The sequence below is a fragment of the Salvia miltiorrhiza genome, chromosome 7 (assembly GCF_028751815.1).
Source record: "Salvia miltiorrhiza cultivar Shanhuang (shh) chromosome 7, IMPLAD_Smil_shh, whole genome shotgun sequence".
Taxonomy (NCBI): domain Eukaryota; kingdom Viridiplantae; phylum Streptophyta; class Magnoliopsida; order Lamiales; family Lamiaceae; genus Salvia; species Salvia miltiorrhiza.
The window spans coordinates 55,571,439-55,583,544 of record NC_080393.1 but is presented as its reverse complement, the minus strand read 5'-3'; the positions used below and the strand labels follow the sequence as shown (position 1 = coordinate 55,583,544).

Below are 12,106 nucleotides of genomic sequence, written 5' to 3'. Positions count from 1 at the left end.
TTTAATTAAAAAAATGACAAAAAATATTACAAGTTTATATAACTTATTATAAATTTCCACGTTATTTATGAATTATTTTGATGAGTAAGTTATTATATTATTCAAAAAATTTAAGTTGAATAATTTCAAAATTATTTAAGTTAAGTAATTACAAAATTTAAAAAACACAACATATATTTAAAAATTATTAGACTATAAGTTATTAAGTTGAGTAATTTTTAAAAATTTCAACACTTGTAAAGTAAAAAATTTTGAAATTTCAACACAAATCATTTAATTTCATAAAAAAAATAATATAAAAATAATTTTTTTTAAAAAAAGGAAAAGCCCGGAATCGCCGGTTTTGGCCCGGCTCGGAACCGCCGGTTTAGGGCCCGAAAATTGCCCCTTCAACAGAACTGGCGGGCCGGTTTCAGTTCCACTTTATTCCGACCCTGAACCGTCGGTTCGGGCCCGAAACCGGCGGTTCCTGAACCGGTGGCATCACTAGATGGGCTAGCCCGAAACCCGAATACTTAACATAAAATATTTAGATATACAAATTAAAAAACGACAAAATATTACAGTCTCATCATTTCACTTTTCTGTACTTTTGAGATGCTTTGATTCTATAAGTTCAAACTATTGTCAGATATTTCATTATTTTTTCTTTAACAAAGTTGGACATTTTATTGTTACCAACTTATTTTATATGTTATGTAATTTTGATTTTTTTTCATCAATATCTTATATTTTTGCATTTCATGCTTACTATATAATTTATATTTTTGATTTATATGTATATTTTATACATTATACATTAGATCATTAAGAATAACAAAATACAAATAATTATTTTATTTTTATGGTTTTTAACCCGATTAGCTCGATGGGGTAGCCCGAAACCGAACGTTTAGGGTTAGGATTGAAAATTTATAATCCGAAAAAATCTTCAGTCCGATTAGCCCGCATCCAAAACCCGATAGTACTAACCCGATTGACATCCCTAATGTCAATGTATCGACGCATTAATTTTTGCCTAATACAATATATATCGATACATAAATTTAAATTATTTTTGTCAATAAACTCAGCATACCGATAAATTTAAATTATTTTTGTGTGTGTTGGTCAAGTGAAAATAGATTAATATCCCTTGATGCAGCCTTTAAATTTCTTTATTTAATATTATTAATTTATAAAAATAAAAATCCATCAATTCATTCCAATTTCCAAGTTAAGCTCACCACCCAATCCAATTGGTCTGTCGTGTGCCCTACGCTGAACGCGCAGTCATCCGATACTTCACCGCGTCACTGCCCTCTAAAACGCGGAAGAAAACAAGTCTTCCAAACAACGACTTCTACTTCATCGTATAAATTCACAAAGTTCAATCGAAATTCGCTGCGAAAACTTGAATCCGTACATATTTACCGGGAAAACCAAGGCCGATTATTGTCGGTCCAAAGCCTCAGGTTAGTAAGATTGCGGATAATTCTAACGCAGATTTATTTGATTGTTATTTGCTGTCTGTCAATTTTAGTCGTTCAATTTCTGTAGATTTTGAGTAATCTGTTCGATAATGTTCACGGATTGAAGTGGCGTTAATTTATTCTCTCTTCAGGGTTTAAGGACATAATTTTTGCTTCATTGCGAGGAAATAGTAGTAGTTTTGGGTAAATAAATCGTTCACGATGTTTACGCGGATTTTTGGAAAGCCCAAGCAAGAGACAAATGCTCTGGCAACATTAGATAAGTTGAACGAGGTATGATATTTGATCTTGTGGTTTATTGTTAGTTTTAGTTTTGTTTTTGTTTGGTTTTGTTTTCCCATGCTTAAACGCCGTGTATTGAGTTGATTCTGTGTATGTGATCATTTAAAAGTTGATTTCCTGAATCTAAAGTTTTTTTCCCCTAAGTTTTTAGTACAATGCCAAACTATTGTTCGTATTGATGAATTTGGCTGTTTTCGTTTAATGTGAATAAATGCTGTTCTTTCGATGGTTTGAGGAATCACAGGTTGAATTGCTAGGAACCAGCGTGAAAAGGGAAATGCCAACAAAGTTGATGAAAAAACAAGTTTTTTAGGATGGTGATGGAAAACACTTAGACTTATGTGGTTCGAAGAACTTGTTTTGCATCCCTGATGGTTTCGTCCTGCCACAATGAGAGAAGTTCATTGATAGTTGTGCACCCTCAGATTTTTTACTCGGGTTGGTTAATGGGAAGCTTCTGTAAAAAATCATTCTCAAATGCTTTCCGGCTCATTTGATGCCATTTTATTCAGCTCCATCGAGACATTATTCGCACAGAGAAGAACTAGCTGGGCTGTTAATCCATCCTCTTAGACCATGTCCACAGAAAGTTCCCCTTTCTAACGATGTAAATGTTTTGAAAAGCATTTTGTTATAAGTTTGTAACCACTCCTTATAGCTCAAAGAATACTTGCTTGACCGCCTTTTGCTTCCCTGGAGAGAATCCACAAGTGTTCTTGGAACCCCACATAATATATGAAGCATAACTCCTCTCTCTAGATGTTCCTATAATTGCCCTCGTTTTATCTTGGATCAAGATGAATGGTGGTGAGATTATCATTTATTTATATAATATATTCTTTCTTGGGTGGGGGGTAGGAAGCTGTTTGGAGATAAATATATATTGTCATAGGTGGAAATTGTTGGGTGACAAATGTTCAATTTTTTAAGCAAAATTTGGTAAAATCATTGTTGGGCGTTCATCCTCTCGTATTGCCTGTAGATGGACTAGGAGGGAGCTAAATTGGGATATGCAAAGTGAAGGATATTTGATTATCAATTTATTAGCCAAGAAGCTTAGAGAAAAATAGTGTGAATATAATTCTCATGTATCTAGATGAATTTGTTGAACCGTGTGATGTTTGTCTGCATTTTTGCATTCTGTTTGATATTTGTTTTATTAGCATATTTAATTGTTTTTGTTGACTCTTTGAAAGTTTTTTGCATCCTAATCCCATTGCTTGTGTTGCATGGGCTTTCAAAAGACTCTAGGTGAATGTGTGTAATATTATAGTGTGGCTTATTGACTTATTGAATTTTGAAACACTCATTTTCATTAGTTTTAGATGTGGATGATTTTCAATCATAATTATGTGTGAAAAAAATGTATTACTTATGGTTACCTTGTATTATCACTTTGCTTTTTGAACAAAAATGCTACATGATCTTCCTATGCTATCTCTCTGCATGTTGTGTCGTCGTATTATAGAAATTATAGTGACCTGTTCTGTCACAGAGGTTGGTCGTGTGAATTCAAGATGCACCATCTCATGTTTTTATAGTACAGTTCAAGTGATTAGCAAATGATCCCACTACGAAACCTTAATTTTAGCATATATTTCTGGGTTATTCTGGTGTTTTGTTATTCAAATGTTGAGCAGCTATTATCATACTATTTTTCCCTATGTTTTTTCTGATTTATATTTCAATGTAGTGCTTTTCTAATGTCTTAAATACATAATGCCCATGCAGACTCTTGAGATGCTAGAGAAAAAAGAGAAAGTTCTCTTGAAAAAGGCTGCTGGAGAAGTTGAGAAGGCCAAAGAATTCACTAAAGCTAAAAATAAAAGGGGTATGATTTGGTCATCTTATGTTTTACCCTGTGATTCAGCTTCCTTGAATAGTAAGTTTTTAGGGGTCATTGTCCACCAAAACTTTACTTATGGTTCTGGCGAATGGTTGAGCTCCCCCTCTTTCTTGATAATACATTTAAAGAGACCGCCGACTTTAAATAATTAACTGGCCTTTGAAAGAACTAGTAAAAGTCTGGCCTCTCTGTAATTCATTATAAAACCTAGCTACACTCGTTTGTTTTCCAATATTACAATCTTACCTTATTTTTGGATACATATTCAGTCAGTTCTTTAATGTTTAAGTTTTTCTGAGGCTCATCTTTTGACATTTATTATCATTTTAATGTTTTCCCAGCAAAAAGATTTATGCATCGTACTTTTTGTGTGTTGGCTAGTATTTCTGCAATCATCTTCAGACACATCGCTTTATACCTTCTGTACCAACTGAGTCAAAGATGTCTTAATGTCTTTATTAGCAAAATTACCTTCTAAATTTGAAATGCCATTGGTTGAGGATGAATCTATATTGAAGCAAACATGATATAAGAATATTACTCCCTCCGTCCGTGATAAAACTTCCTACGTTTCCTCTTAGGAACGTCCACAAAAAAACTTCCTCTTCTATTTTTGGACTATACCCCACCACTAATAATACCCCATTTACCCTTACTTTTTCACCTTTTCACCACTCTCAAGTCTCAATACATATTAAAACAACACAATACTAATTACAACACCTTTTCATCACTCTCAAACACTCAACAACCTCGTCTTAAAACCCGTCCTACGAAGTTTTATCATGGATGGAGGGAGTATTTCCCAAGGTGGTTATAGTGAAGTTTTACTTATTTTAATTGCTTGTATGGACAGTTAAATTTGATCAGCATACCTTGTCGCTGGGGTTTTTTTTTGGGGGGGGGGGTATATATTTTAGACTATAAGGACGTAAATATTGATTATGGAAATTGTTTCTTTGCCATATCTTGAAGTTTTTACCAAATTATATCTTTTGCTTATATTTATTATTCTTTTGTAATTTTGTCTATAGCTGCTATACAATGTTTGAAAAGGAAAAGGCTTTATGAGCAACAAATTGAGCAGCTGGGGAATTTTCAGTTACGCATTCATGATCAGGTTCTCTTATATGGTTTCATGAATTCCATTAGCCTGCTGCTATGGTGCTTTTTTTGGTTACTTTTTCACTTTAAAATAGTATACCTTTGTTGCAGATGATAATGCTAGAGGGAGCAAAAGCTACAACAGAAACTGTCGACGCCCTGAGAACTGGAGCTGCTGCAATGAAAGCCATGCAGAAGGCCACGTAAGTGTACTATTGACAATTCCGCTGGGAAAAATTGTTCGTAGTTACAACACCCTTGTGATTGAAAAATAAGGTCTCTCTACAGTGAATTTTAGAAGGGAGAGACTCCCCCCCCCCCAAAAAAAAAAAAAAACGGAAAAGAAATATTATTTGATTGGAATTTAGTTCAAATAATCTATTAGGACTGACCTTGAAGAAACATCTTGGCGTTAAACATGTAAAGTTCTCCTTTTCACTTTACTTCTGGCTTTGGTTTATGTAGGAATATTGATGATGTGGACAAAACGATGGATGAGATCAACGAGCAGACTGAAAATATGAAACAAATTCAAGATGCATTGTCGGCACCAATTGGTGCAGCAGCTGATTTCGATGAGGTATTCCCTAGTTACCCTCTTCTCCTAGTTTCCCATTTTGGGAAGATCTTATTTTCATTTTTATTCTGCAGGATGAATTGGAGGCTGAGCTTGAAGAACTTGAAGGAGCTGAGCTGGAGGAACAGCTTTTGCAACCTGCAACAACGGCTCCTGCTGCCCCCATTCGAGTGCCTGCCGGAAGGCAACCAGCACACAAAGTTGAAGAGGAAGACGACGAACTTGCTGAATTACAGAGGGAAATGGCCCTTTAACGAGGTCTCTTCTCTGACCCATATTCTTAATTGCTAACTCTCTCACTTAACAAAACGATTGCAACTGAGCTAGCATCTAAATGCGCGTGCGCGTCTAAAGATGCTAAATAAGGAAGATTAAGGTATTCAGAGAAGGCTGCTTTGGCATCAGATAACAGGATATCAATTTAATAGAGAATCAACTCGAATATGACTCGTGAAACAATAGCTAATGAACGAATTGCCCGTCGTTTTTGCAAATCTTTGATGTTTTCATATCATATCTCTCTACCTGTTCTTTGAAAAAATAGCTTATGGTTTTCTATATGCAGTTGCTGCGTCGAGTCGTCGGGAAGAAATTACAGTAAGACGTCGTATTGAAAGGTTATCATAGTTTCAGCTGCTATTCATGGTATGCATTATCTATCTGATCAGAGACCCTTGTAATGTTTGTGTGCTACGACGTTAACTGCATAATTGTGACAAATCTGTGTCTAAAAAAAATTGATATAATCTCATCTCATTTCAATCCTCGATTAATTCCTCTAGGCTAAATTCTTGTTTTATTCTTTTCTTTTTGTTTTTTCTGAATGAACACTAAATTAGCTCTGCGAATAATGTAAAATCTCGGTTAGCTGTGTGCGCGTCTAGTGGTAGAGTAGTTAATACACAGAGATTTCAGTTTCGAGTTCACCGTTAGGTGTTATTTAAATTTGTTTATTTGAATTTTTGATTTTAAAAAAAAGTTCATGGAAAAGTTGAAAATGGGGGTATAGTACATGGTTTTTGACGTAATTAACCCTATTTTTATGAGGGTTAAATTTTTTTATTTATAAAATTATTTTGTTTATAATGAAATTTATAATAGAACAGTTGAAAATGAAATACAAACACCACGTATTACAATAAAATGCTCGTGATTGTAAATAAAAATAATAAATCTATGATGTGGCCACCTACACATTAGTATAATAAGAAATATTTTAATTTATTTAATTTATTTTTTAAAATAAAAATGAAATGGTGGCTGAAGTGAATGAGAATCCTGAAAAGAGGAGATTTGGCGCAAATTTAGATGGCAAAAGAGCATTCCCACTAAACTGAGTGAGTTCAAACTATTGATACTCCCTCCGTCCACCAATCAACTACCCATTTGCCTCTAAAATTTTGTCCACCAATTAACTACCTACTCTGCTTTTTGGACTTATATACCCTCCCTTACTTTTTAAATTACTAGACTTTACAAATTGGACCCACCACACTCTACCATTACTTGTCTACTTAATCCAATTTTGATGTTAATTAAATGGAGTAGGATATTTTAAATTTCCAATTTATTTATGTCCTGAAAATTTTATTTCCAATTTATTTATTTTCGAATTGTTCAGTATATTTATTTTCTAAAAAATTTATTTTCCAGTTTTCAGTTGATTTATTTATTTATTTTCTGAAAATTTTAATTCCAGTTTATTTATTTTTCAATTTCCAATTTATTTATTTTCGAATTGTTCAGTATATTTATTTTCTAAATTTTCAGTTTATTTATTTTTGAATTTTCAGTTTATTTATTTATTTCAAGTTTATTTATTTTTCAGTATTCACTTTATTTATTTATTTATTTTCTGAAAATTTTAATTCTAGTTTATTTATTCATTTATTTATTTCCAGTTTATTTATTTTCTGAATTTTCTGTTTATTTATTTATTTTTCAGTTTTCAGTTTATTTATTCATTTATTTATTTATCTTCTAAAAAATTTAATTCCAGTTTATTTATTCTTTTATTTATTTCCAGTTTATTTATTTTTTATTTATTTTCAAATTTTCAGTTTATTTATTTATTTATTTCCAGTTTATTTATTTTCGAATTTTTAGTTTATTTATTTATTTAATTCCGTTTTATTTATTTTCTGAAGTTTCAGTTTATCTATTTATTTTCTGATTTTTCAGTTTATTTATTTATTTTCGAACTTTAAGTTTATTTATTTTCTAAAAAATATTTTTTCAGATTTTAATTAATTTATTTATTTATTTTCGAATTTTCAGTTTATTTATTTATTTAATTCCAGTTTATTTATTTTTTATTTATTTTCAAATTTTCAGTTTATTTATTTATTTATTTCCAATTTATTTATTTTCGAATTTTAAGTTTATTTATTTATTTTCTGAATTTTCAGTTTATTTATTTATTTTGAAATTTTCAGTTTATTTATTTATTTAATTCCATTTTATTTATTTTCTGAATTTTCAGTTTATTTATTTATTTATTTTCAAATTTTCAGTTTATTTATTAATTTCTGGTTTATTTATTTTCAGAATTTTCAGTTTATTTATCCATTTTCGAACTTTAAGTTTATTTCTTTTCTAAAAATAATAATTTTTCAGATTTTAATTTATTTATTTATTTTCGATTTTTCAGTTTAATTATGGTTTTTAATTCCAGTTTATTTATTTTCTAAAAAATAATTTTTCAGATTTTAATTAATTTATTTATTTTTGAATTTTCAGTTTATTTATTTATTTAATTCCAGTTTATTTATTTTCTGAATTTTCAGTTTATTTATTTATTTATTTCCAGTTTATTTATTTTCTGAGTTTTTAGTTTATTTAATTAAAGAGTAAAAAAAGAAAGAAAGAAATAGTTTATTAAAAAAAGGAACACTTTAATAAGTCAAGGCATTAAAATAATGTTCTAGTGAAAGATTAGTAAAAGTAATCAAAATATATTAACACTACCCTTTTAGTCATTTACACCACTTTTACACCACCTTTTTCAGCTTTCTTAGTTTCCGTGCCGACCATCAAATGGGTAGTTGATTGGTGGACGGAGGGAGTACTTTTTAGGCTTAGATTTTTGTGCACTTAAACATCTTTTTTGTCGGCCTCTCTTTCTCTCTCTGCTTTTTCCATTTCCTTTTTCTAATCTTTTTTTATTCAATAACATAAAGTACCAAGCAGCCAATTTGTCACTTTCGAAAAAATATTTCTTTAATCTTAAACAAAGTGAAACATTAATCAACCTCACAATTAATGTAGACGTGTGTGGCTCACAATTTTTTACAATATGCATTTAAAATATGAGCTAACTTATGTGGTCCATTTGGACTTGTTATACTCATTTAATAGGACATGACATATAGTATGTACGTGACATTATTATTATTATTATCATTATTAGAAAAAATATAAAAAAATGTTTTAATGTTCACACTTTTTGTGAAAGTAACTATACATCTCAATCATAACATTTTCACACTCAATCTTTTACTATTGTAACAAAATTGTTTCGAGTCGAAATCTTTAAACTCGAAAACTTAATAGTATGTCACGTTGAAGAATGATGTAGATTTCTAATTCTAAATTTATAAAGAACAAACTAATAGTCGAGCCCTTTATGTACATTTGAATAATCTAATTAAACAGTGTTCATTGTTCTCTCAATATCTTTGTATCCAAATTCCACAAATCGTAATCTTCTCAATCTTTGACGTTATACTTCGACTCTCCAAGAAAAATTGAGTTCAAAATTTTCTTTACATTGTTTAAAAAAATATGGCAAAATTTTAGGTAAGACTAAATGTGTGAGTGAGACGGATTGGGCGAGGTTAGAGAACGGTATGGGGGTGGGTCTCGATACGGGTCAAATTGAGTTTCGGTGCAAATCGTTGGTTACATGCTGGATAAATTAAAATAATTATTGTTGTGATTAAAAATAATATTTCCTCCGTCCCATCACAAATGTCTCATTGTTTTTTAGCACGGAGATTAAGAAATATGTATAAAGTAGATAAAGTGGATTGGTGGACATTATTTAAATATTAAGTATAAAGAGAGAATGTATTGCCAAAAAAAGTATCAGACATTTGTAATGGGACGTCCCATTATGGAAAGTGAGACATTTGTAATGGGACGGGGGGAGTAATAGACATGAAGAAATGCAATATCTGTCAAAAATTATTTTTTTCATGAGAATTGTTATTTTTACTCACGAAAATTTATATTTTTCGTTTATTTGTCAAGTTATTGTCGTCGTAATAAAAAGTAAACATTGACATGCAGAAGATAATATTTCTATATTACGTTTTTTAGTATACATATCATAATGCACTCCACGGCCGATGTCGCGGCTTCACCAAAGTCGCCCTCGCACTTTGCACTCCGATGCCATACCCTGGACCGCGGTCACAGCTTGCCAAAGCCGCCCTCGCGCCCTGCTCGTGTTGTCAGGCGTGGCTGCACCTTGGGTCGTGGTCGCGCCCTCAGTCTCACATGGGACCAACTTTTAGGGGGCTTTTACTTTGAATGATTGATTATATGCATGATTGACTATTTTTATCCTCAAGAATAGGATATCTCCAATCCCACCACCCTTTTCATGATATAAGAATCAAGCAAAATTAGCTTGAATGATACAAATAATTAAGGGTTTTGGGATATCCCAGAGTTGCAATTTATCAAAATGATCAAGGGATTAATCTTACTATTTTTATCTATCAAGGCTTTTTTTTTTTTTTGATCAGAAAAAGAATTTTATTAGAAGAGATAATGGTACCAGAGGTACCACCAAATTACACAAGAGCAAGAGGAAATACACAAGAGAACCAAGCTTGAGAACTAATTTCCTTATCAAGTAATCCAAAGATCTTGTTCCAACTCCACATCCTCACTTTCACTTCTTCGATCACGTCATTGATCTCCCAATTCTTGCCCTCAAATCTGCTTTCATTACGTCGTTTCCACAACAGCCAAGTGGTACAAACCCAAACTGTCGCAAGAAAAAGTCGACCTTCATTTCCTTTATCAAGATATGTGAACAGATCGAAGTGAGCCTCAACCGATTGAGGCCACGCTGCTTTTATTCCCAGCCACCAATGAATTCCAATCCAAACCTTTTCAGTCTTCGGGCACGACAGAAGCAGATGATTTGTCGTTTCTAAATGTTGACAGCAAGCATTACACATAATCTCCTCCTCTCCAAGTGGGATATTTCTCTTTCTCAAATTTTCACACGTTGGCAGCCGATCCCTGAGGATTCTCCACGTCGTTACTCTCGTCTTCTGTGGAGCCTGTATGTTCCAGATTTTCGCCAACCTTTCCCTATTACAAGTCTCCACCAAAGCCTCGTTTCCTAGCCCTTTGATAACTTCATATGCAGACTTTGTTGTATACATGCCCTCCTTTGTCGCTCGCCAAATCCAACCATCTGCACAACCTGTAATTGGAGAGGTACCAGAAATGAAAGATAACAGATCGTTTGTAGCTGTGACTTCCCGGTCGAAAAGCACCCTTCTCCATTTCAAATCCCACACCCAAACACCTTCCTCCCAGTTCCCCAATTCACTAATGGTCGAATCTTTATTGTCACTAAGATAGAAAAGTCTAGGGAACACAAACTTTAAAGGTTTAGTACCCACCCATCTATGCTCCCAGAATTTTGTATCTCTCCCGTTCCCAACCTTGCGATCAATGTTATCCACAAACCATTTCCCGGACTGCCCACCAGCTAATGAGACAATTTTTGGCCACCAACCGCCCTTAATCCTGTTTGTTCCAACAAGTTTCAGCCCCTCCTCGTCCCACACGATCTCCCCATATAAGGATCTCACTATATCTGCCCACAACTTTCCTTTCCCAGTAAGATATCTCCACAGCCATTTCAAAACAAATCATCCAAAGTAAACGCCCCCTTAAAATATTACTAACTCCTTCCATTAAGAGTATACAATAATTACTCGATTTGACGTCTATAACGAGTATACTACTTTCATTTTCTGGACATGTCATCACTTTCTGTTTTTAACAACAATTATTCATTTACACATAACTTCACACTCAATTCAATCGCAACCGCTCATTTCTATATTGTGGGATTCTTTATCCATTAAATACATATTTACCAATCATTTTATTAAAATTTATGCCGAATTAAAAAGTAATATAATTTTTGTGGACGGAGATAGTATAATTTAAAAAATTTGAGATATTTTTATATATTTTTTCTTACCATTATTATTAATATTAGCACAAATCCATCATAAATTAATAAAGAGAAGTATAGATTTGATAAAAATAAAATAAAAGAAGCCAAAATCCATGAGAATCATGATTTATAGTGGTCCAACAAAATCCAACATAAGTGCATATGCAAATGATAGGAATGATAGTTTAGGCTGCCCAACTGCAGGAAGTGCAAATCTTACGATTTTCAAAATCAAAGGCCCACAATCACCTAAGAAAAAACCCTTTTTTATCATTAATTTGAAATGATTATTTCTCAAGTTATCTAAGTTGGACTTAAGTATTAAAATATGTTATGTAATCAAGATTAGATTTGTGATGTGGACCTTTAACTGATAAACATGTCCCAGTCACCCTTATCCTTTACTTAGTTTAAACATTAAAAAGTAATTAAACATCATCACTTTCATTACACACATTTGTAATATTTAAACCCAATATCCACTTCCACTAAAACACTACAAACAAATCAACAATTATCTATATCTTTTATTAGACCGTTTCATAAATTTGCCGAAGTTGGCAAAAATGGTATTTTTATTTTTCAAGTGGTATTATTATTATTATTTGTGGGTG

General features: G+C 32.2%; 2 protein-coding genes across 4 annotated transcripts; one reads left to right on the top strand and one right to left on the bottom strand.

The window, feature by feature from the left end:
• Positions 1-1,195: 1,195 nt before the first annotated feature.
• On the top strand, positions 1,196-10,003 carry LOC130994943 (vacuolar protein sorting-associated protein 32 homolog 2-like). Of its 3 annotated transcripts, none has more exons than XR_009091946.1 (9): positions 1,218-1,454; positions 1,604-1,745; positions 3,486-3,585; positions 4,635-4,720; positions 4,816-4,907; positions 5,170-5,284; positions 5,356-5,539; positions 5,847-5,926; positions 9,602-10,003. XR_009091946.1 is itself a non-coding variant. In XM_057920140.1 (8 exons), the coding sequence occupies exons 2-7, from the start codon at positions 1,674-1,676 to the stop codon at positions 5,533-5,535; spliced, it is 645 nt and encodes a 214-aa protein (XP_057776123.1). In that variant the 5' UTR covers positions 1,196-1,454; positions 1,604-1,673; the 3' UTR covers positions 5,536-5,539; positions 5,847-6,054. The 3 variants fall into 3 exon arrangements, 1 of the variants encoding a protein (XP_057776123.1); XR_009091947.1 differs by lacking the exon at positions 9,602-10,003 and adding an exon at positions 9,080-9,536; XM_057920140.1 differs by lacking the exon at positions 9,602-10,003 and having other exon boundaries at positions 1,196-1,454; positions 5,847-6,054.
• Positions 10,004-10,080: 77 nt separating this feature from the next.
• Positions 10,081-11,296, bottom strand: LOC130994437 (uncharacterized). Its single transcript, XM_057919479.1, has 2 exons — positions 11,245-11,296; positions 10,081-11,138 (listed from the first exon to the last, which is right to left on the bottom strand). The coding sequence occupies exons 1-2, from the start codon at positions 11,294-11,296 to the stop codon at positions 10,081-10,083; spliced, it is 1,110 nt and encodes a 369-aa protein (XP_057775462.1).
• Positions 11,297-12,106: the final 810 nt, after the last annotated feature.